At 44.2% G+C, this 21,800-nt stretch overlaps 2 protein-coding genes across 6 annotated transcripts in view; one reads left to right on the top strand and one right to left on the bottom strand.

The window, feature by feature from the left end:
• LOC119183590 (uncharacterized) overlaps positions 1–4,270 on the top strand; it is a 35,974-nt gene extending 31,704 nt beyond the window's left edge. For all 5 annotated transcript variants that reach the window (XM_075888799.1, XM_037433747.2, XM_037433739.2 and 2 more), the window contains one exon: positions 753–4,270. The gene's annotated coding sequence lies outside the window, so the exon portion shown is untranslated. The remainder of the gene's footprint in view (positions 1–752) is intronic.
• Positions 1,865–21,800, bottom strand: part of LOC142803582 (uncharacterized) — a 118,652-nt gene continuing 98,716 nt past the window's right edge. The window contains exon 4 of the mRNA XM_075888805.1: positions 1,865–2,126. Coding sequence (XP_075744920.1) covers positions 2,097–2,126 — 30 coding nt within the window. The 3' untranslated portion in view covers positions 1,865–2,096. The remainder of the gene's footprint in view (positions 2,127–21,800) is intronic.

Genomic DNA, 21,800 nt, shown 5'->3' with positions numbered 1-21,800 from the left:
ATTGTAAAAGAATCTTTTGTTGTGTACGAACGATTTGGTATATTGTGAACCGTTTTGTGCAGTCATGATAAAAGTTCACTTACAACACGCTTTAAGTCAGTAGTGCCCATGTCTGTGTCTGTATCTTCCATAATCATATCAGTGAATGAGGGAAGGGAATTTCAAGGGCTAATTTTTTTGTTTGCACACCCTAATAAAACTCATCTGACAATGAAGCCGAGGAAGATGTAGAGGACGTCGATTGTGCTGTATTACATGTATTGTAGTGATTCTGATAGAGACGTAGATATAACAAAGTGGACAAAAACACAAGTTCCCACTGGCAGTGACCGAATGTAGAACCTTCGGATTATGTACCCAATGCTCTGCTAATTAGGCGGTGGTGGCATTTGTCACCTTGTCCGCCACATCAGGTATTTGTTTGTGTGTGAACCTGGGAGTGTTAGTCAGCACCACTCGTAGCCATGACAGCAAGTGTGGAACACTCTTTCTTTACCGTCATGCATCACATAGCACATGATCCTTTTTCGCAGAGAAAAGCCGCTAGGGCTTATCCCAGGGTAGAAGGATTCTGAATTCCTGCAGCAGACATTACGAGAGGCAAAGTTTAACAATTAATTAATTTTTTTTACCATGTAACAAGGATGGACTTCATTTTGACCAAGAAAGCTGTTGTTTGAAGCCAGTTAACAATCACTAGCACTCAAAGGGGCTGCCGAGAATTCACAGTCAACTCCTTGCTTCCTTTTCAGCACTACTCAGTATTCACTCAGGACATGGAGGAGGCCATCTTAATATACATGGGTGGCAACAAGAAACAGTCTCTGCCCCAAACCTTACTCTTTGTCAGCTTCTTGCACCATGCAAACGTACACTGACAGCAAGCCCAAAGAATGTTCGCACAATGTGGAGGAAGCTTGGAACAACACACGAGCCCAAATAATATTCAGGCTCGTACGAAAAAGCAGAAAAAAAAAAGTTCAACAAGTTGGTCTCATCGTTTATCTTTTTCAAAAGTATGCCTTTGACTAGCTCAGTTTGTGTTCTGTCTTCAATCCTTTCACTGCCAATGCTGAGATAATTCGGCAACCATGTATGCACGGACCCAGCCAGTCCCAAACATACTCATCGAGGCTTTTTAAATCGCACCCTGGCCTTCAACTCTTGCTTCAAAAAACAGTAGATGCTTTCCATCATCTACGAAGAAGGTATCATCTAAGAAGAAGCACATGTGTTATGCAACGACATTGTCTAGCTTCTCGTTGCCTGCATGTCAGCAGTGTAGCTATGACAAGCTAGTACATGCCCGTGCAACTCGAGCAAATTTTGATGAACTTAACTCTGAAAAACATGGATGATTCTGGCTTTTCACTTTGAATCAATGGCAAATTATATTTTGTTAAATAGTTAATTACTTGTAACATCTCTGTAATTCTTAACTTGCTTGAATAAGTGCAAATTCTTATTTGATTTTTATGAGTATGAGAATTGAAAAAAATTATTTGATGCTCAGTGAATATATTTACATGACCTGCTCAGCATTCTGCTGTATTGCTAGAACAAAATTAGCACGGAAAAGGAAAAAGAAGCAAACAAAGAACTCTGCTGGGAATTTAAACTGTGCAGAAAAAAAAAAAAGAAAACATGGCAGTGGCAGGGTTAAAGCTAGTTAAATGCAGGTTTAGTCTGTAATTATTCATCTTATGTAATTTCACAATTCTCGCTGTACATTTTTTTTTCGGTAACTCAGACAAAGAGAACGCTGTTTGTACCATCTTCTCATTACTTGTCTAATAGCATATCTGATGTGATAATTGTGGTATATTTATTTTAATCATAGTGATGAAAGTGAATTGGGACAAGCCTTGTGTAGAAATTGGTGACATAATCAATGCACCCGATACTTGTGCTCTCACTTGCTTGATTATGCAGATAATTGCAAAGCTTGCAACTGTTGAAATGAGGTGGTGTCATGGAAAAAAACAACAAAATGGAAGAAGGTCATGCTCTTGAAGCCAGTTGGGCAGATATCTTGGTGGTCCTTTGCTTCTCTACTCGGAAGATGAGGAAGTGCACTGAGCCGTTGGCAGTTTGTACTATACTGCTGATGTGCCCCAGAACAAAACCTGCAAAATTTGTGCGAAAATTTCAATGATGCAGACATGTCCCTTTCTGTGGCCCATTGAAGAAGACAACAAAAACTTGTGTTGAGGTTGCTTGACGTCCTGCAGCAGAGATGCTCACTGAGCAGCAGCACATGGCTGCTGCAGCTCACAAACCTAAAACACATTTTCAAGCTCGTAGACCACTACAAAAACTAGGGGAAAAATTTCAAATAACAAATATAATTTCATCTCATTTGATTCAATTCACAAATGGAATAAGCATATATGAAATGCATATTTAGAATACCCATTGATGACGAGAAATGCTCGAAGGAATGAATAGTTATTTGCTTGTTTTTATAATCAAATTACCTAAATGCATGCTGCTCATGTACTTACGGGGCTATCGACGCTATACTGACCACAGGATGAAGACATGTTTGCTTAAAAAACTACAGTGTCGTCAAGGCGACACTGGAGTGCATCAATTTACTACCATAACATTCATGATAATGTTAACTCATGAAACATGCTTGGAATTTTTGTCAGTTTTATTTGAAAGTCTGTTGACAAAGTACCACCTTCAATACTGTAGTCAGTGGTGTTATTCAACCTACAATTACAAAATATTTTGAAGGCTCTCGTTCCTGCTGTATGCAAGCTTGTTTCAGTTGAAATAATAGTGGTATTTTTGTCAGGTAATAATGTTCTTCTATTACACCTGTGGACATTTGTTTCAAAAGGAATGTGGAATTTTCAGCCTGCTTTTAAAATTGTTATCTTACCAGTCTGGGGCTGCTTTGAAAATGGTTTGCTTACTTTTGAAAAAATATCCAAACGGTATTCAACCTGGTGTCATTGCTATTCGATTCTGCTCTGAAATTCACTATCCACCCATCCCTACTAAAAACACAGCTTGTGTCACAAATAGAATGTTCTGTGAGAAAATCTCCGAGCAAAACTATTCTCTCATTTTCTTGAAGCCCTAAGCATCCAATTGCTGCAGCGGCCGTTTTGCTGTGAAAATGTGGGGACAGCAACCGCAGCTTCAGCCACAAACTCTCCAACACACTGGAGTTGGCTTGCTTCTAGCTTTTACTTCCTCCATGGATGGTGCCTAGAGATGAGGGACAGTGCCAGAGCATGGTGGGATCACCGCCGAATGTGAGATAATGTTAATATATAACTGTTGCAATTCCTGCATCTATACTTTCCGCTTGTTAGTTACTTGATACGCTTCAATGTGTTTTTCGGGTTGAACTTTCACCAATGGTGTTACTGCTGTACAGCTGGAGACATGCACAAAATAGTATCATACCCAGCTGCCGAACCGTACTCATCGCTTGGAATGATCGCTGGAGCTAATATTTCAACAATACTAATTGCATCACAAAATAAGCGCATGAAAAGTTGGGACAGGAATGACTGCGGCAAAGAGCTGTGACTTCTAACTAGTTTATTTGAATAAAAAGTGCTTATATGCAAGGAAAGGGAGAAGGTATGAAACAAGACAAGAAAAAGTGCTCCCATTTTTATGACATCATCTTATGTGTTTCGAGTGTACAACCACCTGTGCTTGCTAGCCCTGCTAGATAATCAAATTCTTGATTCAGTCAGCTGATGCGGCAAACGTGTGAGCACTATTTTTTTCTATTGTTGTCTCATACTGTCTCCCTCGCCTTGTATATGTACAGGATAAAACTAGTTGGAAGTCAGCACTCATTGCCTCGCTTTGTTCCATTCCTTTTCTGAACATTTATGCACTGTCAACATTTTGTATTGTATGTATACTAACTTGCACAAGCATGAACTCTTTCATGCTTGCATATTTATTCTCTGCAAAGAGCTCCCTTTGTCTTGCTGAAGTGCTGTTTTGTTGTATGGTTTGCAGAGAAACATAAAACAAAAACATTCCATGGACGTGACCTTCATTAATTTGATACTTTTACTGCACCGAGGAGTTGATGCAAGTCTACAAGCACAAAAGACAAGCATTTCCAATGTGCCAAATGGGGTGCCATGATACAGTTGTATTTTTTTTTCATGTGCCTTTAATATTTGAGAAATATGTGTCTGATATGTACCACATGTATGCTAAATGTATACAAGTGTATTTTATTTATGTCAGTCTGCACGTGATATTAAATCGAACAATTTAATTTGCACTTTGTTTGACTTTGTAAGTTGCTCGCATTCCTTTTTTACAGATGCAGTGGATATGTAATTACATATGTGTAAATGCTTTAGATGTCGCATTTAAAATGGACTGGTAATGTTGATCCATGCCACTTTATCTGCATTAAGAAAAGAAGTGTAAACTTAAGGGCCTGTTTTCTTTTTTAGGCAGAATATAAATGCAAACTAGCAGATAATGATGCCAAAGAAATTATAAGGGAGGTTAATAGGTTGTAATGCAAACGTGAAGAAAGAAAAAAGGACGAAAATATAACTTGCCGCCGAGAGGGATCGAACATGTGATCTTTGAATAGCCTTCGATGCTATTAGTCGAGATGGCATGATGCTACGAACCTGCTTCATCATGTTTTGTCGACCACAGATTTTTCATTGCTGCACTATCGCAAACACCAAAGACCAGTGGAGCTTGGGAAAGATGTACACTTATTGCTGCTGGGCTTCTTGCAGCTCCACTGGTCAAGTGGCCACGTTCACAAGGCTCTATACTTTCATTGCTGTGTCTACGCAAACTCTCGGCTTTCCTTAATACAAACTCAGCAGCTTCTCTTCTGTGACGCTTGGTGTCTCTTGCTTGAAAGGGACCGACAACTGATCTTTTTGGACCCAGTTATTTTCTGCGTGACAGAAAGCATACCTTTTGTAGTGTTTGTAGCTGCAGTAGTTTAATCCCAAAAGCACGTAGTTACTTTTTAAGCGGTATTTTTGGATCTGAAAGGCTCCGAACATGGATGTCCCTTTTTGTTGAGCAACGCTGAAAAATGATAGCGATGCCGGTAGCCCTTTTTACGACTTGTGCATGTTGTCGTTGTTCTGCTTTCGCAGGAGTTTGTGTAACTATACTTAGCCACGTTTTTTCTGAGTTTTGCAACTATTCAATATAGTCGGGTTTCAATATAGGTGGGTCAATATAGGCGGATTTTCCAACACCATGTTTCACGTCTATGCTTTCACGTCTACGTGTGCAAGCTTATTCGTGTAACTTATAAAATGCGAAGCATTTCTTAGCGAACTTCGGCGACTTTGAGCCTGTCTGTCTGTCTGTCTGTTGCCTACGACATTTAGCTCTTCTGGTCGTTCGGATAATGCTATCGTTACCAAAATTGGTATGACATAACATGTGACTGTATATCGAGCATAACTGACTAGTCATAACGTAGAAATCTGTCTATCTATCTAGCTAGCTAGCTACTAGATAGATAGATAGATAGATAGATAGATAGATAGATAGATAGATAGATAGATAGATAGATACATACTAGCTAGCTAATTACGTTTGGGTGCTCTCGTGGTCACCCTCTTAACTTGGCGTGAACCAAAGTTAGCATGGGAGGGTAAGATGATAGGACGAATATGACGCTCTTGTCTAGACATGAAGATGGCTACAACCCCATCTCGTATATTGTCAAACACTTCCCGCCAGACAGTGGCACATACCCGCGGGCAAGTATGTGCCGCTGGTATGCGGTATGTGCCACTGGTGATTGAGACTTACTATCTACCCAGGAACAACGAGAACACACATGAGCAGTTCTAACACGTAGGCACTATAAAATACCCGACATCAGTAGCGTATACCCGACGAATGCAAAGAATAAATGACAGGGTGCCAGCTGGGATCGAACCCACGTATTCTGCATGGCAGTGAAGCATTTTACCACAGAGCTACGCCAGGTCTCGGGAACTACTTTTCAAATAGACGCTAATCTTCATGAAATGGCAATAGTGGTTGCAGTGCTGCCTGCACCATTTTATAAACATTACATATGTACTCCTTTGATACAGCCGTCACGTCGGGTTAACGTCAATTGTGGTTAGGTGCCATGCGCTGAAGTCTATTTCTGTAGCAGTGTCCAGGCCAGCATCTTCGCGAGCATCAGCGCTTCATATCAGCTTCTGGTGTTGCTAATACGCATGTTCCAGTTGGTATTGTTGCGCAAGTGCAAACAGCTAGTTACATAAACATCTGCAACTCGTCACCATATGTCTGTGCGTGCAACATTTTTACAGATAGTTAGCGTCATTTCCTGACGTTTCGCTCAATATAAAAAAAACTGCAACGAAGTCACCTTCCCTCCACATGCTTCGCATAACGTCGATTCCTAGGTACGTGAGATCTGCCGAATTTTTGTATTATTCCAAGACCCGTGTCTCCCTGAAGCAGGATCTTTGCGAAGCTTCTTGCTCTTAGAATCAAATAGGAAGAAAAGTCCTCGAAGAGAGCAGGCGTGGAGTCAGGAAAAAGATTTCCGTTGAGGCACGCACGCACATATAGTCTTCATAGCGGAAGTATCTGCTGCATACGACGATGCCGACTTGTCGTTGATGAGGTTGTCTTTCGCAATGTTTTTTTTGCTATTTAGCATAAAGCTCAGTCTTACTTGGGAATTGGTGAAAATAAACACCTGGTGTTTACCCGAACGGGACATGCAATACAGGACACAACAATGCAATCTCACACAGCTAACATATATTCATATACAAACTGCATGTACTGAAGGTTGTACAACCGTCTTCTCGGGTCGAGGAACAAAATACAGCCGCGGAGGGCAAACCCGAGTATAAAGCAAGCCACACTAGAGAGAAATGGAAATCGACAACAACCTCCTTGTGGCACTAAGTCACAGGAGAATTCATACAGAGTTTTGAGAAAAAAAATCGCAGCATATCCACAAACTGCGTGATGATGAGTGGGGCAAAACATCCGTCTGCCCGTTCGTTCTTGCTTCCGTGCGTTCGTTCGTGAGTCCATCCGCGCGTTCGTCCGTCTGTGCGTCCATTCGTCCGTGCATCTGTCTGTCTCTCCGTCCGTGCGTCTGTCCATCCGTCTGTCCATAGTATGAAAGTACCGCCATCCAGCGGACATTCCCAGGACTAAACGAGAGGTGGCGCGGCTGGACTAGAGGAGCGGCACGCGCGCACTTTCTTACGGCCTGCGCTTCGTGTCTAGTTCCCACCTTTCACCGCCGCTAGTTCATGGCACTGCGGCCCAACCCTCACTAAACCTTGCAAAAATAAAGGAGGTTACGTCCAGCGAGTTGATCGTGGCAACCCTTTCTTGTCAGATAGTGATCAAAGTACGTCCTTAATACTAGTTTTTTTTAATAAGCATCATATTCAAGGCAAATTTTATTGGAGATTATGTCACCGATGCTCGTGTCTGTACATTATTTCGTCAGAAATAACTATCTTTTTATTCATAATTAACGCGGACAGGTTTCCTCCTCAATTCAAAAGAGTGCGCGCGTGCCGCTCCTCTAGTGCAGCTGTGGAGATGGCTACCTACTACTACGACGCACTACTGCTACATACATCGCTGACGCACGACCCATGGCTTAAGGAGCTTCGCCCCTAAAAAATGATAGCATATCCACGAGGTGAATGACGGAGAGTGGAGCGAAGCTGGGTCCGCATGGCACTGCCGCGCCGCTTCGGCCCCCCGTTCTCATACACCGGGATCTTGTCGGCGCCGCCACGCAGCTTCACGGCACGCTTCTACCTCGCGCACTTGCACATTAGGGTTGCGTCTTCGAGCGCGAGCCGCCGCCGCCTTGCGCGCACGCCGCTCTGCAGCCTTGCCTATGCGCCGACCTTCGCGCACGTGCCACAACGGCTTTTATTTCACTACACTGCGCCCCCTAGCGTACGGCGCCGCCGACGAACGCGGGATTGCCAACGTCTTTGTGTGACGTCATCCCTGTTTTCTCGCACACTGCCATATCGGGGTTCCGCCTTCCAGCGCAAGCCGCCGCCACCTTGCGCGTATCATACTTTTTATTGGCAAACCGTGAATCATCCGCTGGTTGCGTCCGCCCGTCGTCTGTCTGTTTCACGCACGGACGGACCGATGGATGCATGGACGGATGCACGGACGGACGCATGGACGGTGGACGCACAGATGAACGGACGGACGGATGGATGCACGGATAGACGGAAGCAAGAACGAACGGACGCCCGGAAGTACAGATGGAATGATGGATGCTTCGACCCACTCATCATAATTCACTCCATAGATATGCTGTGATTTTTATTATTTATCATACTACAAGTAACATCCTCCAGTATCGTACCATTTGCAATTTTCAGGGTGTATGCATTTCGTTATATGTACAAGTACCGCCCTCTACGGCCGGTTCAAGAACTAACGAAAGGTGGCTACATATACGATTACAACGGGGCACCCACCCTCAGACCACGCTTTAAGGAACTTCGCTCCTAAAAACTGCTTACTTGCCCGAAAGTTGGAATGTTGTCACTCTCTCTTTCTAAACATGTTTTCTCACGAACTCTAAGGATAGCGCAAAACTGATTTGCACTACGGAGTTTTAGTTCCGACGCAAGTGGTTTGCGATCGTAAGCAGCTGCGTTCTTCGCATTCTTCATGAATGTGGCTAGAAGTAAAAAAGAATGCAAAAGAGCTTGGGGTACCCGGAAAAGATGTTTCCATGCAGGTGGTGTCAACACCGCCACAATGCACATTACCACTCCCCGGGCGTGACGTCCGGAGGGGTTATTGAGCCGCAAGAGCCATATTTCCTTTTTTATAATCATTTCTCTCTATACGTAGTTATTTTTAGGCACTAAAGATACAACTCACGTACGTGTTTCAAAGAGCTGTCAAGCTGCAGACCGCAGCTTCCAGCCTTGACAAGCACTCCGAATGTATTTGGAAAAATAAATAAAGAATACCTATCAAACGGAAGGCGTACGCCCGTTAGTTCTGTAAGCGACCTCTCTTAATTGCGGCGACGTTGTCCAACGAGACCAAGGGCCAAAGGTATTTGGTGCTCTGTGCTTGTAGAACAGGCGCAGCGTTGTTTATTTCTCTCTCTCTCTGATGATTGCCAATGCTTTATACCTCCAAATTCATGCCTCTTTAGCCGATTATCCCGCACCTTTTTTACTGAGCTTCAGCTTGTATTCTCCGTGAACACATGCATACCTACATTATGCGGCAGGGCATCTGATAATATTAGTTTTTTTTCTTTTTTTTTAAGGAGACAATTCTCCCTTTACCCCCAACTTTTGAATAAACCCTCTCTCTGTCGAGAACCCCCATTCCGTGGTTTCACATCGAGCAACGCTTTTGTGCCATGTGTGCGGGGCAGGAGATGCCGCATGGAATGGAATGGAATGGATTGGATGGATGGATGGAAGGATGGATGGATGGATGGATGGATGGATGGATGGATGGATGGTTGGATGGAATCAGTTAGCCTCCTCCTAATTATTTCTACCCGTTAAAAGTCTAATTTGCCTTCACCGTCCCTGAACCCCAATGCTTTGAAAAATTCCTCGCCAGTATCTTGGACTATAGGGTGGAGCCTTTTACAAAACATTATCAAATGTTCAGCTGTTTCCTCCTCCTCCTCTCTACACGCACTACATACTGTGTCTGTGTGTCCGTATTTGGCTCGGTACGTCTTGATCCGCAATACTCCCGTTCTGGCCTCGAACAGCAGAGAACAACCACGAGAATCATCGTAGATATTTTCTTTTGTAATTTCCTGCTTGAGAGTTCGGCAGGTCTCCAGTGATGATTTCATAAGCATTCCAGTCTTAACCGATTTTTTTTTTGCTTGGTATTCTGCTGTTGTCTAAATACTTGCTTGACAATTTTCGAGTTCGCTTCCTCCATTTATTATCAACATTCTTCATGTACAAGTAGCTGAAAACTTTCCTAGCCCAACGCTACTCTCCCATTTTTCTCAATTGCTCCTAAAATTCTATCTTGCTGCTAGCTTGCCTGCACTGAAACGATGCCTGTTCTGCCAGGTGAGGGTCGCAGCGCCTCTACCGCCGACGGTTGGTGAAACAAACTCAAAAACTTTCCCATTACCTTCGTTGGCTTTCGCGATGGATGAGAGGGCCATAAGAAAAGCAGCGTGCGCTGGTGCAGTCTAGCCCAACGTTTACAGAAACGCTGTTCTAGCCCGGCCGTAACAAGTATCGCCTCGCGCGCCCGGCTACCGCGAGAGGGCACAGATTCTGGCGGTGGCGGAAACTGCGACAGAGAACAGAACAGAATTTTCAGAGGGTGCTGACAGAACTCACGGGATTTCAGAGTTTTTTTTTTTCTTGCACAAGCAAGAATCACCGCCAGAATTTTCTAACTGCACTGAAGGCATGTATTTTTTCTGTTACTGCATTTATTTTGTTCCAATTTACAAAGAAAAGTGTGACAACTGCTGAATTTCCTTGATGTATATTATTGTAAGAAGCTATAAAATTGTTTGTGGCAGTATTACTTTTTTCCATTACGATTCGTTTTATCTCGGTGCTAAATACCTCGATTTGGGAAATATAGAAACATTCTAGCATTTCTCCTTTTTGGAGACGTGCATTGGGAAAAACTGTCCTAATTATCGCCGTTAAATCATATTACCCTCCAATGTGACACATCGTTTGAGGGATTTATCGCGTATGAATATTTATCAGACGGTCAACGACCGTGAGGCGGCGTCGAGGCAAGCCCTTGACGTCCCCTCATGGGAGTCCTAGGCCCGGCCACCTAAACCTGCTGGTTTCTTATTATGAAGTTTATTCCTCCTCCTCCTCAATGGAAGCATAGTTACGCTCTAAATAAATGAAAGCCCTGGTCAATCACTGAAATAAGGTGATAAGTAATTTTGCCGCAGTATTGTGGAAGGTTCGATTAGCCGACCTACATTGACCCCCTCTCCCGCCCCCCTTGTCTTCCGCAGAGAAAGTGCCTATAGTTTTCATCGTTTCCTTTTTGGTCATCTGTATTTTGATTATGGTTTGGTAGCACAACCGAAATATCAGTATCGGGTTCATTTACTGTACTCTCAACTGCATCCATATCAAAGGGTCGCACATGCGACAGAACGGCGCCTTTAGAAACTACGTAGTCGCCACGGTAGACTAAGAAAAAAAAGTGTAATTTGTCACTGCTACGTAACGCACAATGTTTCATACCAGATACACCAAACAACAAGCAAAAGATCTTAGTGTTCATTCTTACATTGCTTAGCCCAGTTAAAGAACAATGCAAATCAATTAAAAACTTCACTTATTTTAAATTGGTTCCGTTTGTGAATTAGTACACCATTGGGCCATTTGTACCAATTGGTTGTGTGCCAATTAGGTCAAATGGTGCAGTAACGTATAACCAATTTGGTGTATTCCTATTGGATCAGTAGGTTGAATTCCAATTGGGTCATATGGTGCGGTCAGTACATAACCAGCTAGTCCAATTGGCTGTATGCATAGGCGTTCGCACGAGGACGGCGGGGGGGGGGGGGGGAATCTGCTTCATACAGTGACCAGGGGGTGGGGCACCCTCATAGTCGCCTAAAAAGGGTGGTGTAAAATCTACCCCATAGGTTGTTTGAATAGAGAGGGCAGCGCTGTGAAGGAAGTGTGGAGCTGAGCTTCTTCCTTTCGTTCCATATTTCTTGCCAAGCTTTTTTTTTGTTTTTATTTTATAAATCTACTTTTCTTTCTCCATGTTTTTATTTCTCGCTTGCTTTCACTAGCGATCTCCCATGACGCGAGTTTATTTTTTCGTTTGTGACTTACCCGCCCCCTCCCCCCTTTTTACCCTGTATTTTTTTTCTCTCCTCTCACATCTTTTACCTGTTACCTTACTTTCTTTTCTTCGCTCTCTCTGTCCCTTCTGTGCCCGCTCCCCCGTGAGTATATCGGTTGAGGTGAAACTTGTAACAGATATCAAATAATCTGTTTCGTGCGCTTATGTCATGTTCCCATATCATAAAATGTCGTCTGTAAAGCGGAAATAGGTAGAAAGCTCTACTGGAGAGGATTTCAGCTCCGGTTCTCACCGTCCCATAAAAATGCTGGCGTATGTTGGGTGAAGAAAGGCTTCCATACTTGTGCCGAAATTTTGCACGAAGAGGGACGAATCAAATGCAATATAACTTAGCGTTGTAACTAATTGAAGCAGCGAGAGCTGAAATTCGGCATTATGTGTTTGCTTGCTTTCTATGAGTGACTGAAACCGCCTCAATCTGTTCAGTGATACGTATTTTCGTATACAAGGAGCAGACTGTTACCCGAATGGCCTGATCTGACAGTGTTTCATGAATATTATCTATTATGCGGAGAAATCAGGTGTATCTTGAACGAAACACAGTAAGGTAGGTGGTATACTTGATAAATGATGAATTGTAAATGTTGATAGCGACTCAGTGGGGTGTATTGTTAGATATTGTAGGCCTGCCTGAGATTTCTTCGATAAGCATTTCATCATAGAAACCCTATGAATCTTCCGAATATAGAAGCGGACTTCTTGCTTGTTTTCGGGCATGAAGAGCCGGGGCTCGGAGGGTGTGATTGATACCCTGGCTAGAAAATTGTTATCGTTACATGCAGGAAAGAAATTTGTTCCAAGCTATTACTACCCTGAGACGGGTTGGAAACTAATTTTTCTATTGTGGGTGTTGTTGCTGAGTTGTCTGATGGTTTTGTTTTTATATTTTGGTATGAAAGAGAGAGAGGTAAATTTATTGATTTCTGACAGATTGCTGGGCTGGGCTCCCACCTGGTAGCTAACGGAGAGACCGTGTCTTCCGGCAGCTTCCTTGGCCTGCTGGATCGCCCAGAGTTGTTCGTCCAGGCCCGAACTGGGCCAGGTTTATATACAACCATTCTGGCCCGGACGTTTTATGACAATGTACTTTCTGTTTGAGTGTTGTTTCAAGACACCGTGTTCAGTGTATAAGTTGAGTTGTTCGGCTTTCGACTCTGTTATGTTGTGCTCAGAATTTCCCTTGAAACTAGTTTTATGTATCCGTCGAATTCCGGGAATTGTTATGTATATGGTGTCTATGTGCTTGGCGGTCGCAAACAGTCATTGCTAACGTCGTCTGTATCTGCCTAATAAAAAGAGAACTTCTTGATGCACAAACGTCTTGAAAATTCAGTTATATTTTTGTGGAGATCGTATTTGTTCACAGCGTTGTTTGTGAAGCAAAATGAAAGACCGCGTTTGAGCAGACATAATATCGACAGGACTTGAAGCTTTGTGATGCCTAAAATACTTTGTTTCTGTATTCTGAGTGTTAGACTGGAGTTGCGGAGTTTTCTGCCGTGTTCATCGAACTATTTTTATAAAGTTTGTAGCATAAATTTTCTTGCATTTATCCTTGATCAGCAATGTATCATCTTCTCTACGTGCTATAAATTGCACTAGTTCTTCAGTCTCCTTTCCTGATCGCTTTACGGTATTAAGTTGGTTGGCTACAAGAGAACGCTGACTTGCGCTATGTTCTTTTACTCTACTTCCCCTCTCGCCTCCACCCTTTTAATTTTGAAGATTTTATACGATGTCTATTCCATGACTAGTCATTAACGCCAACAACATCTACAATATTATACACAAAGTAAGTAATATCCTTTATCAAACTGATACTCATCTTTGTTCCCCCTTCTAAGCAAGAGTCCTACGCAAATATAAAGTAAGAGTCAGTTTCGGTGAAGGTTTGTTAGTTGGTTGTACCCTATAGTAGTGGCTAAACCCACCGCGGGGTATTGACTGTAAATCGTGCGGCAGTACGATCCCGTCAGAAATGTTTGTTATTTGACAAAAAAAACTACAAAAGAAGTTACGGATGACAATTGGTCGAATAATGACGATGGAGGATAAATCATTCATCAGTTAAAAACTAATCGACCATTCCTTGCTTCAGGTTGATGCACGTGATAACTGTACATCACTATGCATTTGTCCTTAAGTTTTCCGCTGACAACAGTATAAGTGGGGCTTCCTTTTAATACCTCGCGAAACTCCACTCTCATGTGGGTATGCACCTTCACCAAAGTACAACGAAACCGATTCGCGTGCCAGTCTCAAACATGAGCTTGAAAGAAAGTACTTGTAGTCCTAATTTACTGTGATACGTAGTGTCATTCTTTTTAAAAAAATCTCCTAACATTTTCGAATAATTTTTCAAAATTTCAACTGCTCATTCTTCCCCCAGGGTGGGTACGTGCCATTGGTTTGAAGGAAAAACAAACAAACAAACAATGCATCTCTGCGAACCGTTGTGATCGACATGGAGGCCGGCAACCGAGCGTCGTCGAACAGTAGTAAGTGGAACTGTCAAGTTGCGGCCCGCAGACACCCACATGACAACGACCTCATTCGCTGAACGCCAGAGGGAAGCCGCCTTCACAGTTTCGAACCCTATGGTGGGGGTCCGATACCCGACCGAGCACCCCCTCCCCAGGGTACACAAAACGTCCCAGGGACGTTCCAAGAACAATCGCACGTTTCACATCTCATGTGAATGTCTTTCAGGGGATGTCCTTAGAGAAACTTGTTTCTGGGCGAATTGGTGCATCTTAGCACAAAAAGAATAACTGCGCTAGCTGGCACCCTCTCCCCCCAAGCACACATAAGCGCGAACTTTCAACCAACTTTTATTTCACTCAGTCCTCCTATAAATACAGTTGGGAGACGGGGAGGGGGGGTCAGAAGTTTCTAGGCCACTATCCTATGTATTTCTATGGACGCGAGGCCTGGGAACTTTTGAACAGACCTGTACATTTTTCAGCGTCATGGCCAATGGTTATCATTCAGTAATGAACCAACAAGGGATAAATGAATTCAGTTTTTCGACATCGCTGTAACTGGCTCTGACGACCATGTTTGCTGGAAATATAATCCGAGATCGCAGAACAGGTTGTTTCACTGTGATTCTTGATCAAGAGTGAAATGTGCCGTCCCAGTTCTTATGTTGGCCTTGAAAGCAAGTCTTGCGCATACTCTGTTCAGCAAAGCATTGCAGCACAGAGGGTTAAGTTGCAATGGGCTGGTTTTCCGCAATATGTGCAAACACCGAAGGCAATGCTGAAGAAAAGCAACGCCGAAAACGCAAATGTTCGTTCTTAAAGTACGAATATCGATACGAGATGTGTCTAGGGTTGTCCTATGTGCACAAAACGTAGCCCAAAGAAGCTTATGCAGCGACATGGTCGTCTTTTCCGCTCCAAAGAAGCTTGCAAGGGTGACTGCCGAATCGGGGTACAAGGATGCGGACATGAATTCATGTGCAGAGTTGAATGTAAGCGTAGTCTACGAAAAAAATTTTTTTCGTGTGGAACGCGTTATTTACGACAGACCAGCAGACGTGTGGCCGTGCGCACGCGTGAACATGGTTTGTCAGTAAAGAACAATAGAAGCGGGTGCGTACACCACCACTGCTGAAAGTGCAAGTGTGAACCAATGCTGAACGGTGTTAAGACGTGTGGCAGCTTGGGCTAGTTGGTATGGCATGAGGATAGTTATAGCGCGAGAACAAAACGAGGACACAGAGACAAGCGCTCGTGTCCTTCGTGTCCTTCTTCTCTCTGTGTCGTCGTTTTGTTCTCGCGCTATAACTATCGCCAGGTGTTAAGACACTGAGCCGCTGCCGCAATGATCGAGCATGGGAAATTTGTGAAGCCCACATAAACAAGAAGAGGAATGACTGCGTCTGTGAATCATCGCTCTTTTTTTCGCATAGCATAGAGATTAAGTTTATCGATTAGGTTTATCGTCTTATGATTAGGATATTTTTTTTGTGGGGATAGCTTTCTGAAAACACGCATGCTTGGTGATGGTTTCTGCGGAGTGTATATATAGGTGGACTGTGTGAAATGAACGTTAATTTCAAGTTCGCGCTTGCGTGTTTGTCTGGTCCTACGCGTGTGCCAGGTAGCGCAGTTGTTTCTCCTGTGTTAGGATGTCTTTACAGACAAAGTACGACAAACGTGCTGCCGCAGTCTTCACTGGGATGTGGATGTGTTTCATGCAAATAAGTCTACCTTTAGATTATTACGGTGGAAGTCCCAAGGACCGCCAATCCAAGCTTTTGTTTGAGCTGAACAAATTTATGGTCACCTTCGCTAGAGATGCGGCTTTTCAGCATCCGAGGAAAGTTCCGGTATCTTCAAATTGCAATACAAAGTACTGTAGCCTCTCGAATACGCCGATTAGCCGTTCTTCTTCCAGTAATGCTTTTCCTCCTCCTATAAGCTTACTGAAAGCTTAACATCACGTAACTAATATTCCACCTTTTGAATACTAATACCAACATATGAAGTCTTATGTGCCAAAACCAGAGGTTCGCAAACATGATATTTCATCGCAAACCCAAATACGGACCTATTACTAATAGTACCGAATAAGGGCCAAAATGTTGAGTAAATGGAATTGAATATCGAACACCAAGTATTTTATTGAGAACTAATAAGAGAAAGCGCTATGAAATGAAATCGGCTCATGATCCCGGATACTAAACATGGTGAGTACCTGCTACCTAAAAGCCACGAATATTTATGTGGAAAAAGAAGTCACTCATTACATGGCTTGAAGTGTTCTAACCGTGATGTCACGGTGTTTCCTGCAGCTGAAGATGCGCTCACTGAGCATGTGTGAGGTAGGGATGGGAAGGTATCGCGAAGAGGTTTGGGCAACGCTTGGAAAAGTGCAGCTCTATGCACTTTCCAGTATTTCAAACGGTCATCCGGTGCCCCAGGACCACGCAATGGTGTAGAGGCCCCGGGGGGTCGAAACACACTTGCTAATAAAGTTTTTCTGCCTGTCCGTATGTTCCAACCTTTACCTTTCTCTCTCTATCTTTTAATGCCTACTTACCTATTCCCTTGAGGACCACTGCTGAGGTCTTCCACTTTTTTGGAGACAGCAGTGAAATTTTGATATGTCAATTCAAAATTAGCAAAACGTTACGAGTTTGAGGTAGATGATGCCGTACATGATTCCCGTGTCATGATTATCATGTTTGGATGTGTCATTTTCCTTCGTCATCTATTTACGCCACGTGATACCAAGTTTATTATATGTGGGGTTAGCGAAACGGCCACGAGCACACTATGAGCATGGTATGTTGTCACGTTCTTACATGACACGCGTGTCAGGATTATCATGTTTGCACCATTCATATACTTTCGTCATCCATTGACGTCACGTAACACCAAAATTGGTGTATGCGGAGCTAGCGAAATGGCTGTGAGTGCATCATGAAGGGTGCAATATACTCCGACATAACGTTGACGAGCGCTCACGTTGGGCGCTGCGACGTTGAGCTAGCAAAACGCGAGCACTCTATAGTTTGACGCCAGGCGCGACCAGCGTCCTTCGGCGCGGCCCGACGGCAACCGGCGCGAAATGTGAGGAGGATACAACTTCATTAAACGAAATTTCATGAGTTTCGAGATGGCCGCTTGTCTGCGGTGACCTCTTGTGCCCATGCAACGACTGCTTTCTGCAGTTTTTTGTCGAGGGACCGTATTAAGGTCTCCCATGTCGTTTCGGAGGGAACTGGCAGAAGCACTCTGGGTGGGGGAAGGCCCTCGCATTCCCAGAAGACGTGACTTTGGTTTGCTATGGCATTTTTGTCGCAATTTTTGCATGTTGAGTCAACCTATCCACCTGTGAATATCGCTAAGCGGTGAGGAATGGTTAGGCTGTAAGTTTGAATTCGGCGGAGGATAGTGGCCTGCGCTCTCGTGAGGTTGCTGTGCGGTATGGAATTTAATCTCCTGTCATCTTTATACATATTTGTAAGTTCGTTATAGGAGGTCACTGCCTCTCCTATCCGGGAGCCCGGTTACAATGAAAGCGCGATCCGGTTTGCTAACCCTCGGGCCACTTTATGCGCTTCCTCGTTACCGGGTTTTCCCGAGTGAGCGGGGACCCAGACCAGATTGATTTTGATTCTATCATTCTGATTAAAGTTTCTCAGGACCTTGGCTGTATTTAGTCCCACACTTCTCCTTACAAAGCTGAGAATAGCGCTCTTAGAGTCGCTAAGGACAGTGTGGGTGGTTGGATGCATAATGGCCAGCGCTATGGCCATTTCTTCGGCCTCTTTGATTGATGCGGCTTTAGTGGAAGCCACATTTACGATTTTAAGTTCTCCGTCCACGGCACTCAGGGTGTATGTGTTGTGTCCTTGGTTCGCGGCATCGACGAAGACCGCGGTTTGGTCTTGCTTGTGCTTTTCACTTAGCCTATTTGCTCTGGCTTTTCTCCTAGCGTCGTGTCTGCCTGCCAGAGTGTTTTTGGGTATTGGTTTGATCTGTAGGTAATGTCTGATCGCGGGAGGTAGTGGTGCTCTGCCTCCCGTGATGGGTATGGGCTGAATTTTCGGTTTATGCAGGGTATGTAGTCCCGTCATCGTGTCTGAAAGCCATGTTATTTGTGCTGTCTTGTGTGCTTCGATCAGCTCCTCTAGGGTGTTATGCATTCCAAGTTGGAGGACCTTCTCGGTGCTGGTATAAACAGACAAACCTAGGGCCCATTTATACGCCTGTCGAATTATAGCTTCAATGTTATCTTTGTCTGATTTCCTGAGATAATAACAAGGGAAAGAGTAGACTATGCGGCTGATTAGGAAGGCCTGAATGAGCCTACACAAGTCCATCTTGTTCATGCCTCTATGCCTGTTCGCCACTCTCCTGAGCAGTCTACCAATTTGTTTGGCGGTGTTCTGCAATTTTGTGAGGGCCATGATATTTTGCGTGTTATGTTGAATGAGCATACCCAGCACTCTAATGGCCAGAACCGGAGGGACCGGGCCGCTTTCCAACATAATTTTTATCGGTGCTTGTTGTTGGGCGTCCGTGCCTGGCGTCTTTTTGGCTTTACTTCTAATGATTGGGAGTTCGGATTTTGAGGGGGAGCATTTTAGCCAGTTGTGTCTAACATACTCTTGCACAACGTTGGCTGCCTCCTGTAACGCGTCATTTATCGCACCGTCCGAGCCACTGTTCGTCCATATTGTAACATCGTTCGCGTATATGGCATGTTTGATATGTGGTATCCTGTTTAGCTGTTGTGGTAAGTTCATCATGGTGATATTGAAAAGTAGGGGCGAGAGGACGGCACCTTGCGGGGTTCTTCTTGTGCCTAGCGTAAACTTTTGACCGTGCACTTCACCCAGTTGGACGATAGTCGTTCTTTCTCTGAGAAAGTCGGAAATGTAGGCAAACGTTCTTTCGCCCACGTTCAACTGGGATAAACCATTTAAGGTGGCCTGATGCACGATATTGTCAAAAGCTTTACTGACGTCCAGGCCCAGTATGGTCCGAGTGGCTCGTACTGGGCCTGGGTCAAGGATGTCTTGTTGCAGTTGAGGCATAATATCTTGTGTTGATAGACACTCTCTAAAGCCGATTAGGGTGTCAGGTAGCAGATGCTCTTTTTTAATGTAATTGTTGAGTCGGATTAATATGATATGCTCCATGACCTTGCCAAAGCAGGAGGTGAGAGAAATCGGTCGAGGGTTTCCCAGTTCCAACTTCTTGCCCGGTTTCGGAATAAAAATGACGGTAGCATGTTTCCAGCTAGGCGGAACTTTTCCATCAGCCCAGTAAGTGTTGAATAGTTTAGTGATCTGGCTGATCGAGTGGTCATCTATATTTCGGAGCATTTTGTTTGTTATTCTGTCTTCCCCCGCTGCGGCAGTGGTTTTATTCTGGTTGAGGACTGCTCTAACTTCAGCTTCGTCTATATGGCTATCTAAAGCTGGATTGATTTCTCCTTCATATTTAGCCGAAGTGGGCACGTCCGTGTTGGTGTTGAAGTATTTGCTTTGCAGTTCCCGTATTAGGTCATTCTCCTCCCCAGAATAGGAATGGATTAGTTTCTGCAGGTTCTTACTTGCGTTAAATTTCGTTTGTTCGGGATCTATCAGATGTCTGAGTAAAAACCAAGAGTTTTTGTTAGCTAATTGGCCATCGAGCCGGTCACACATTTGGTGCCAGTGTTATCGACTCAACTCTTGTGTATAATTCTCTACTTCTTTGTCAATTTGAGCTACCTTCTTTTGTAAGGTTCTGTTGTGTTTTTGTGACATCCATCTCTTCTGAATACTTTCCTTAGCCTCCCACATGTGTATAAGCCGTGAGTCAGGGGCCGAGTAATCCCCCTCGATCTCGGCTGCAGTGGTGGCCCTGTTAGCGTCTTGGATTAGGGTGGATGTCCATTCTTCCAAGTTTTTGAGTTCTGAGGGTTCTTTCTCATTTCTAATGTCTCTGAAAGTGTCCCAATTAGTATGTTTCACTCTGAATTTTCCTTTCTTTATTTCACTGAGTGGGAATGTGGTGGCTATGATGTAATTATCGCTGCCTGCATTAGTTTCTGTGCTTCCCTATTTGGCGATTTCTATGTTTTTGATGAATGTCAGATCAGGTGATGTGTTTCGACAGATGCTGTTACCTACTCGGGTGGGGCGCTCGGGGTCTGTGAGGAGGGTTAAGCACAGCTCTAGTGAGGTTGTCTATAGGCTGGTCCCCTTCTTGTCACAAGATTTTATAGCCGCATACCGGATGGTGAGCATTGAAGTCACCTACTGTGATTAGTGGGGGCTTCTGGCATGTTTCTGCGCCTTTGCAATAAGCTTAGAGGCGACGATGCCTCTGTTCTTTGGTGGATGATATGCGTTTAAGATGTACAGGGTAGGGTAAGTTTTCTTCTTGGGGAGGATTTCTACAAAGTTGTAGGCTATATCCTCGATTGCGAAATCTATCGCGTTAGCGGTGAGGTTTCTATGTGTCATGAGTGCCGTGGAGGAATTAAAGCCTTCCGCCACTGTCGTGTTGAAGGCTGTGTAGCCAACAAGCTTGGCGTTTACGCCAGTTTCCTGTAGCGCAATAACATCAGGTTTGAATGTAGAATGATGGATCCTGTATTGGAGATCACATCTTTTAGCTCGGAACCCTCTGCAGTTCCATTGCCAGATCAAAATTTGGTCGCTGGACATCATGAATGCTTAGGGGTTTCTGCATGTGGTCCGTGTATTCTGATTGGGCCTCCCGCTGGGGGTCGTTGATCTAAGCTAGTATTGTTGTTAGGTCCCTCGCCTCTAACTAGGAGTGGTAATTGTGCAACGGGGCTTTGGTGTTGTTGCTGCTGCTGTGTCAGTGCGCCTGTGTTAGCTACTTTGAGCTGATTAAGACCTGCCAGCATGTTTTCGATCGCAGCTTCGATTCTGGTGAGGCGAGCCTCAGTAGATGCCTGAAACTAAGCCTGTTTGGCTTCTAGCTCCTTGAAGCGCGCATTTATTGCAGTTTCTAGCTTGGCTATTCTGAGTGTCGATTTTTTTTACTTTTTCTTGTTTTTCTTCTGTGGCGATTTCTCGCACCGGGCTAGAAGCTCCGTGCTTTTCTCCTCTAATTCTGTCAATTTCCATCTTAGTTACCTCACTGTGAGCGCATGCCATTTGTTCCTCAGCCGTGGGTGGGGTAAAGGTTGAATTGGAATTGTTTTTCAGTTGCCTGATCTGTTCGTTGGCCGTAGCCAACTGTTGCTGTAAAGAGTTTACCAGCTTTGTCAGTTGCCTCACCTGATTGTCTTAAGGTCTGGCCGGTGGCTGCGTCCTTGATCTCGAACTGGATCTGGAATGGCCGCCTCGAGTCCGTGATGTTGACCGGTTCCTGGTCTTGCCCCCTTGTTTGGTGTTGGATGCTGGCTGAGTAGTTGCCGCTTTGCTGGTTTGCCCTGAATCGCCAGTA

This window comes from Rhipicephalus microplus, chromosome 3 (assembly GCF_043290135.1).
Source record: "Rhipicephalus microplus isolate Deutch F79 chromosome 3, USDA_Rmic, whole genome shotgun sequence".
Classification (NCBI taxonomy): domain Eukaryota; kingdom Metazoa; phylum Arthropoda; class Arachnida; order Ixodida; family Ixodidae; genus Rhipicephalus; species Rhipicephalus microplus.
Note: the sequence above shows the minus strand (reverse complement) of the source record. Positions and strands in the feature narration are given on the sequence as shown.